The 9,286-nt window shown below is 42.4% G+C and overlaps 1 protein-coding gene across 1 annotated transcript in view; it reads right to left on the bottom strand.

Annotated features, from left to right (window-relative positions):
- Positions 1-4,843: 4,843 nt before the first annotated feature.
- The window catches only part of EPB41L5 (erythrocyte membrane protein band 4.1 like 5), a 55,861-nt gene continuing 51,418 nt past the window's right edge, over positions 4,844-9,286 (bottom strand). The window contains exons 21-26 of the mRNA XM_086615922.1: positions 8,780-8,890; positions 8,121-8,214; positions 7,131-7,208; positions 6,214-6,255; positions 5,695-5,825; positions 4,844-4,901 (exon numbers count right to left, since the gene is read on the bottom strand). Coding sequence (XP_086472048.1) covers positions 4,844-4,901; positions 5,695-5,825; positions 6,214-6,255; positions 7,131-7,208; positions 8,121-8,214; positions 8,780-8,890 — 514 coding nt within the window. The remainder of the gene's footprint in view (positions 4,902-5,694; positions 5,826-6,213; positions 6,256-7,130; positions 7,209-8,120; positions 8,215-8,779; positions 8,891-9,286) is intronic.

The raw sequence follows: 9,286 nt of genomic DNA, 5'->3' as shown, positions 1-9,286 counted from the left end.
ACGTCACTGAGGGGAGCACCCACCCCTCGGTTCCAGCAGGTACAGCCAAACACCGAGGAACGGGTCCCGGCTTTTGGGATCTCCCTCCTGAACGCTGTGACAAGACAGCGCAGCACTTAAGGACATCACAGCAACTCCACCCCCATTTGAGCATGGTGGGAATCACAGAATCACAGAAATGTTAGGGATTGGAAGGGACCTCAAAGGATCATCTAGTCCAATCCCCCTGCTGGAGCAGGACCACCTAGATCAGATCACACAAGAAAGGGCCCTGTACTGATGTCTATGGTGCCAACGTGCAGACCAGACACACCCGAATTACACTGGCATCATGGAAAGGCCATTAGCATGGATTATTTTTAATTTTTGGTGTAAAAGTTACGATTGTCCAGCTGCATTTGAAAGCTGTGGCGTCACCATGTCTAACAGCTGTATCTATACACATACTACAACTTTCTAGACTAACAGACACTCTGCATGCCCAGATAGAGCCTTACATGCCAGCTGGCCGTGAAACAGAGCTGCTAGCACTGAATCTGTGGAAGGTTTGGGTTGTACCAGAACACGTTCGCAATGTGAAAAACAAATCCCGTGCTGTCTGTGAAGGACGTGATGACCTTAACAGTACACCTTTGCTTCAAGAAGCAAGAACGAGCAAGGTGCACAGGGATACCAGGCAAGGGCGGAAAACAGTTTGTGGAAAGAGACTCAAACGTAACTGGACTGTTCACCTGAGCTTCTCTTCGGTGCCGAAAATTATCTTGCCAAAGTCACGTCTAAAAAATTGCCCAAAACATAGCTTTTGCACTGTCTTTGACAAAGGATACATGGAATTTCAGTTTAAAATTGAACACCTTTAAGCTAATTCATTAATCATTACTGATTACCAGGTACGTAGTTATTTTACGTTGCACGACTTACCTAATATTAAACCCCATTACCATTCAACTGAAGAAGAGATTCCCTTGGAATCCCTTCCATTCCAATGGAAGAGGGCCTCAACTCCCACGTTTTAATACCCCTTTCAAAAGCTGGTAAGACCATTACCATGTACCCAGCACACGCTGACTCTCTGGTCTCTTCCTGTCAGACTCCAGGTGTGAGACTGAAACACAGTTCTAAGATCCAGCATCTCCCTAAGATCGATCACTTTCAGATATGGGGTGGTTTGTTGGTTGTTTTTTTTTGTTATTATAAACATTAAGATTTCTATAAAATCTTTTACTCCAATCACTTACAGAGTGTGACTGGAGTAAAATCACTTTTACTTTCAGATCCAATCACTTACGTTTTTAGTTTCTAATTTTTTGATTATAGACTTTAAAAAAGCATCCATCTCTGGTCAGCACTGCACGCACACGCAGCAGAAGGGTACAAGTCCAGTTACTGAGGACAGGCTGGGACTTGCATTAGTAAGTCAACAGGGGATAATCTTGTAAAGGAAAAAAAAAAAAAATTACCTTTTTTTTTTTTTTTTTTTTATCAGGGAGCTGGCTTTTTCCAAATGACTGCAACAGAACATGCATTTATTCACTCCTGGTCAACTCTTAAAGCTTTTAAGTGGCTGGCAGACCTGCCATCATCCCAAACACCAGATTCACATGGAAGTTTTCATTTATAAATCTCTTGAAATAAGTAATAAAAAACCCAACTTTTAGAGGATGATTGGACCTTATAGCCAATCAATCAATAGCAGAGAAACAGTAAGAAAATCCCTTTTTCTCAGTGGCATAAATTAATACTTTATAACACTAACTGTAGGAACTATTACACCTATTTGTGTTTGATAAAATCCAGTTGATGAATAATGCTACGTTACCTGTTAGCAAGTCATGATTCAATGTGATACCTACAGTTGTAAAGCAAAGCAGTGATGCCAAACTGCAGATGTTCAGATACCTACCTGTGTGTCTGTTCAGGTCACGTAACTGTGGCCTTAGTCTCGCCAGGCTCCCTGTATAAACAATGATTTGGATTAGCTGAAAAAGCTACGTTGAGTTAAGTGGAGTGAATATTTGCTCCAAGAATCATGTATCACCGGAAGGAGCTGGGTTTGCAGCCCCAAATCTACTAGAAATTGCAAGTCTCCAATTTAACAGTTGAAAATTTTGAATTTTTAAATAAAGTTTGAAGTATTAGTCCTCTGAGGAAAACCTTGCCCCTTGAAATCCTCACGTGTGTGCACGTGTGTAAGTACAACATTCCTCTCCGGTCACCACTATCCCGACTATACTGAAATAACAGTTGGCTACTTGGAACCATTTCGATTTTAGGTGGACACACTCACCACACATGTTATTTACTTGTTACTTACAGTGTGGGATTGCTTGGGAGGACTCTGAGGATGGTATTGAACATGATATGCTGTAAAACTGTAAACTTGTGTTATTCTACTTTTGGGAGGGATTCAGTCTAACAGTTCACAGAGCTCCTGAACCCAGCGGGAAGAGTCGAATATCAAACATGCCTTGAAGAAAACGCTACTGCATTCTGTCTATTTACAAAACCAACACATGTAGCTGGCGAATGCCAGCTCAGCTGCTGAGCAAACAGATCAATAGCAAGTGCCAAGTTTCCCCACACAGTTCTGGCTTTGTGCAGGAAGCAGACTGTTGCAGCCATAGCTTCCCTTTTCCTGCAGGAACTTTGCTGGCAACTGTATTATTAAACCAGACTAAGACATTTTGATACTTGAATCGGGATCCTTCTACATTTTAATATGCAATAAGGCTCAGACTTAAAAGTATATATAAAAAAAAAGCGCCAATTCTCAAAACTGGAAATAACAAGAGAGCTGAACGGCTGGTGAGCAGAACCACTCCACCTGGTGCAGAAGAGCAGCTGCCGCTGGCTGGCAGCACGGGGAGTCTGAGTGCACAGTGCCTTAGGTGCTGGCTGGAGAGGGGACCTGGAGCACCTGCCACCAATTTTGACTCCTGGTTCTTGAGGCAACGGCTGCAAATCATTGTCTGCACTTGTCACTCTGGTACGTCAGTCCTAGGAGCTCCCCACGGTTTCTAAGTTCCTCTATTAAGGCCTCAGGGGTTTTGAGGAGTGGCAGTGGGCCATGTAAATGCCACGTGGCTTCTTCCTTAGCACGCTCATCCAGCATCTTGCAAACAAGAGCACAAGGGCAGCAGCAGGAATGCCCCACTCCAAAAGACACGCCCTAGTCTGAAAGAAGCAGCTAACCAGGCACCAGCTTACTTGCACAACCCACAGTGGTTTGGTCCAAATCTTTGCCTACACTGAGAGACGTGCACGCAGTTGGTGTTCAGAAGTTGTGCATACTGGTTTCAGAACCAACTTTCACATTTAAAATTGTGTCTATATATAGAACATGTATATAAATATTTACAAACAGCAGCACTACGCAGAAAACATCCTCCAACCCCTGTCATATGTACAAACCTCTTCCTAAGAAAGAAAAATCCCAGTTGTTTCATCTGTGTTCCTCTGTCGGGAAATGTGGAGTTCACCATTGGGCTTCTGCTTCTCCTCCCTCTGACTGTGCATTGACCTTTTTCACAGGCTGTATGCCCAGGGTTCATGTGCTCACTTCTACGTGTCCACACAAGGATCCTGCTGCCCAGGAATCAAACGTTCTCTTCAAACTGTACATATTGTATCCTGTACTTCACCTGAGCACTAAAAGGCCTTCACCAGCTCTGTGGAGCACGCTCTTGCAACTGCACCTACCTTACTTCTACAGAGAAGTGAACTGCTTACAGGAACATTTAATCTTTTTTTCCCATTTTCACCTTATTCTTTCTTTGTTCCACATACAACTATTAGATGACACTTGGAACAGGATTCGAGGTGGTGTTAAAGAACTGATCTAGTTTTACCCTCCTGCCACTAACGTACCCCTGTTAAGTGTTCCCAAAGCACAGCATCTGGAAACAACACCCAGAAATAGTATGAATAGAAACAAGAAAATTCTTTTCCTTCCTATTCCTATATGACAACGAAACTAGCCAATGAGCAGTTCCTGAAGTATGCTGTACTCACACTTTCACTGCTTCAGCATTTAAAACATACATCTCTCTAGTCTAAAATGCATGTATTGGAGTCATATAGGAAATTAAATAATCAGTGTTAAAATGTGGGGCCTCTGCTGTAGTCTGCTAATGCTACAAGCTGTTTGGCAGGTTCATTTTCCTTTTCCTGGTTGCAATGAGCAGCTCAAATCCAGCCAGCTCAGTTGGTCACCAACAGACTCGATTTTCATTCTTTCCAGGTACTCTAACAAGAGGTGCAAGGATTATTAAGGAGTTTAAGGCCAAATATGAGAGTATGTGTTGGTAAAACAAAAGAAAAGAGGGAATAATCACACAGAAGAAAACATCCTTGGTCGTATGAAACAGTCATCACTACTGTGAGCCACCACACATGGCACGGCCACAAGGTGGCCCTACGAGTTCTTCTAATCTTTCCGATATTGGTCTACAGAGGTCAGGGATACCAATCGCTAACATCACGGTGAACGCTTTTCCATTAACACTTCAGAGGCAGCACAGGGTAAGTAAGACTAAACCTAGTGTGAGTGGAACACAACAAGATTCTGTTCCTTGCGTTCAGAACTAGCTCCAGTGTGGTATTTCACTTCTCCTGAGGGAGAAGATCAAATGTGCATGTGGTTTTATATGCTGGTTTAGATTGTAATTCCAGTTAGATTGCAATAACTGTAGAAGTCTCTTCCGGGATCCTAGCAAACCAGCTGGCTGTTTTGACTCCAGTTCAGCAAGAGTTTGATCCCAATCAAGTCTTTCGGAAGGATCACTTGGAGATATGTTAGAAGATTTGAGTTTTTACAAGGTAGGAAGTGCAGAAACTCCTTCTTCTAGAGTTCAGTGGTGAGTAAACATTTTGTTCTTATTGTAGCATCCTCAGTGACCGGGCTAAAAGGAAAAAAAAAAATGAGGTCCTGTAAATACATTTCTCCAAAAAGACCTTCCATGATGGATTAAAAAAAGAAAAAGATGAATATTGTTCTAAAGAGTTAATAGCTGTTCCCCTCGTAATTTAATGAGACCAACGGACAACCTGCAGAAGAGCAAAATGAATCGATTTCACACAGTGCAGTAGCAGCATCACTGCCATCTGCATTCTAAGAGGACAACTGAAAGACCTGACCATCACTGCCACCATTCTGCCTCACCAGCACGGCAGAATGGAACAGAAATGGGCAAAGTTTCTACAGATTCTCTCCTCTGACCTCCTTACAGCTTGGAAATAACTGGGGAACATTCCCCCCGCAAGTCTTCTAACAGGTATTGAAACACTGCAAAGAGATTTCTCAGGAAATTAATCTGTATCGTAATTTTAGTCCAATACTAAAAGGTGTTAGCAGATAAGGAAAGAAACTGAAGTGATAATTAAAAAGAATTAATAGATTTTATAGCACTTATAATGACAACAGGTTGACCTCCAACTCTAGCTAAATTTGTATGCTTTGTTCCTTTACTTACTTGAATTTAAAAAAAAAGTGTTATATAAAACATACACACATCAGCTGCTCTATTTACTTGTAGGATTTCAAATGCTATGAAGTGAGACAGAACTATGTAAGCACAGCAAAACGAGACACTGTGTCTAAATGACCACTGCAACCATTTCAGTGGAAGTAGTAAGAACACATACTTCCTTTCCACTCCATACACACTTCTGGAGTGAGTCCTGAGGAGACTTTACCTTGCAAGGACTTCAGATGTCTGCTGGGATGGTGGCAATCCAGTTGATGACAACAGAGTCTCTGTGCTGCCTTTCACTTTCATAGCTAAGGCAACATCATTTCCCAAAGGCCCATTGGAAATCAGTGCAGTCTGAATGGGGGAGAATGAAACAGGAAACTGAAATAAAAACCTGCCAGGACAAGACAAGCTGATTTTTCAATATGTTTTATTTATAACAGTAAAAACTAAGATTCATCAAGTTCCAGGGTGGGCTTCACTAAATGCAAGTTCTTAAAGAAACTTTACGGCATTTACTCGCGATGCAACACAGCAAAAATGAAATTTAAATATTAACAGGACACATATGTTGTTTGATTTACTCTAGCTGTGTTAGTTGCTTTAGTTTTGGTCTGCTACATTATTTTACAGACTTTCAAATTATCAGAATTTATGGTATTTTACTTGAGCTCCTGTTTTGTAATCATGACAAAAGCTTTCTTTTTTTTTATTGTTGTTAAGGAACGGTCAAATGACTCACTGGCACTATCCACCTCGGTGTTATCGTGGGCTGGGAAGACACCTACAAAAAGAAAGCAAGCGCTCATTAGAAAAGGCTGGAAGTAGCTGAGAACAATCTCAAAGCAATATTGCCTCCCAAACCAATACTGCCTCCCAAAACCATCTGGGATATTTGTCCATGGCTAGCCTTTGAACCATGCTAGTGACCAGCTACAGATGATGTGACTTCATAGCAGAAGGCAAACGGTACCCACACAGCACACAGCCACTACCCGCTCACTCGCAGAAACTCACTGGTAGTAGTTTCAGCGTGGGGATCCCTTCCTAAAGGAAACTAAACTCAGTATTTTTTTCTGCTTTGTGGACAAAGTTAACTGAGTGTGCACTTCTGTGAACAGTTCAAAGGTCCTACTCCTTTTTTTTTTTCTGGTGCATGCAATGTAACTCCTTTTTCACTGGCACAGATTATAATAGATTTTTGGTTTTGTCTATATAAAAGCGTTGATTTGTATTAAAAGTTTATTTTTCAAGTATTTATTTTATATACATACACACACACACACATATATATATGTGTCTCTGTGTGTATATACACATTCACATGCAGTTTCTGAATTATTGTATATACCCAAAAGCCTGGCTAGCAGGCTGGTGCTTGCAGGTGTGCTAAATAAAATAAAACTATAGGCTCTGGTGACACAGCTACAAGGTAACTCTTCAGGTTCCTTCACTTCCGTTACAAAGCTGTAGGGTCTACAACGCTACGCCAGCCACCCTACAAGCAGGGGGCATATGTGCAGGATCCAGGTCAATCACCGCTTCGCTCTGCTGCAGCAGATCCAAGCCTGGCGGACAGATACTAAAGCCAGAAGAGAGTTCATGAGTAAAAACCATTGCACGTGTGAAGGAAGAAGTTTGGTTTTGAAATACATTTACCCGAGGTGTGGCTTCTGTAAAGTCAATTAGATTCTCTGTCAATGATGTTAAGGAAACGTCCTGGTCATCTGGAGTGCTCTATGGAATAAATCAGTTTTGAATTGAATTCCCAGTAGTAACCAGATAGGTCTGCCGAATACTCTAGTGGCTTCTCAAGTTATACACCAGTGTCCTTAATGAACACCACTGTTCATCAGGTCTGTTTTCTCAAATCTTTCCATATTACCTTTTTCAATAGCCTTTTCATTTCACTTATTCTCATCAACATAGTGGAAACAATATAGTTGCCATGCAAGCTGTGAAACCATCCCATTCTCCTATGTGAAGATGGGGTACTGCGCCCTTCGACAAGGTCTGCCAGGTCTTTGAGATGAGTATTTGAACTCAGAGGACAAAATTAATAATTATTCCGTGGGATCAACTACGTAATACTGGTTTAGAGGGACAACAGCTAAAGGGCCTGTTGCTTTAGTGATCCAGAACAAACAGTCTGCTGAAATAACAGCAAAGCCCAATGTTGGACTTGTTTTCTTTTGGAGGGGCACAAAGGAATGTTGACCCTGGAATTGCATGGAGCCCAGTTAAAAATTACCTTATCCGTAAGGTAACCAGAATACAACAATTACACATTTCAATTTAAACTTCTCACTCTGTGGTTATTTTGATAGGAATTGCCTGTGGCAGAATTTCATCCTGTAGTCTCTTTCCTGGAGCATCAAATCACTGGGGCTCCCCATCAGTGTGAGGAAAACGATCAGTTTAGAAAAATAAGTGTCAGGTAAAGAACCTGAAAGGACACTCAGAAATGGCCTTTGGAGAGATCTGTACAGCGTCTCTGTCTGCTCCAGAAAGCTCTCTCTGGCGTTCACCAGTGAGTGGTATGCACTGAGTTACGAGAGGCATGCGGCAAGGTCTGCTGGGCTTGCCTGGAGGCATCAGTAGCTCAGAACATGACACACAGAAACCTTCCAGGCTGGCAGGTGGTGATACCTTTGAAACAGCAGCCTCCTCAGCTGGAGCCAGATTAGCTGGAATCAGCAGGTCCTCATGGTTAGAGGCAGCGTTGTCCTCATTTAACGCATTGCTGAAAGGAGAGCACATTCTCATCAGCACGCTGCCTGGGTGGCATGAAACAGCGCTGCTACCCTGAGCTCAACCCAAACACTCGGCACCAGTTCCACGTGAGGCAGAAAAGACTGATGTTGGTGAGTATGCTGAAGCAAACGCCTCCCAACTGCCTCAGCAGGTAACAGCTGTCTTTCATAGTTTCAGCTACAGCTGTGTATAGACCCAGCAGTATCAATGTCTTCTATCTCAGAGGAGCTTCTTCAGCCCTTGTTTCTAATTCGCCTGAAGCCTTCCCTGCCATCCTCTCATCTTCCTCTTTAGAGCCAGGGGCAGCAGGATGTTAGATATTTCAGTTGTTTCAGAAGATGAGAGACTCGCTTACTGCTTACTAGGATGCTCACCCCGAGGCCTGGCTGACACTGATTAACCCTTGCAACAGTAATTGAAGATGCATCGGTAAACCTGCTTAGTTAGATGTAGCCTAACTGCTCAGCAACAGTTCCTCATCTCTTCAGACCTGTTCACGATAATCTCCTCGTGGCTCCCTTACCCCAGAAACACGTTTCTCCTGAATCACTTACGGAACAAAGGTGCTTGAGGCAGGGATTGCCTTCAGGAGCTCTCTTGAGTCTTGAAATACTGGACTGGTTGCTGGGGAACCACTCTGTGTTTTGCCTGACGGGAGAATGTTCCTGGCACAAAACAACAAAAAACAAAAGAAAAGCAAAACCAGGTACAACCTTCCATGGAAAGCTCTTAATGAATCACTTGTTAGAGCATATTTTTGAGATCACTAGATGTGCATTTTATTCAATATACCCTCGTGCTCTTTGAGGACTGACACATGCTCATCTTCATAAATGGTCAAGAAATTACAAGTTGTAACCCTTTAACTTTTTCAGTACCTGAAATCCCTGGAACTAGCAATCACTTGAGATTCAGTAATTCTCAGGAAATTGACTGTCAGTGTCAGGTTTTTGTACACAACCTTTTTCCTCCACTCAATAACAGCTACTGCAAAGAGACTCATCTTCCCTCCCCATACTGAAGTTGTTCATGGGTCAGAAATTTAACTATAGTGATTGAAG

Source organism: Tauraco erythrolophus, chromosome 8, assembly GCF_009769465.1.
Source record: "Tauraco erythrolophus isolate bTauEry1 chromosome 8, bTauEry1.pri, whole genome shotgun sequence".
In the NCBI taxonomy this organism is placed as follows: Eukaryota; Metazoa; Chordata; class Aves; order Musophagiformes; family Musophagidae; genus Tauraco; species Tauraco erythrolophus.
This window is presented reverse-complemented; position numbering and strand designations above follow the sequence as displayed.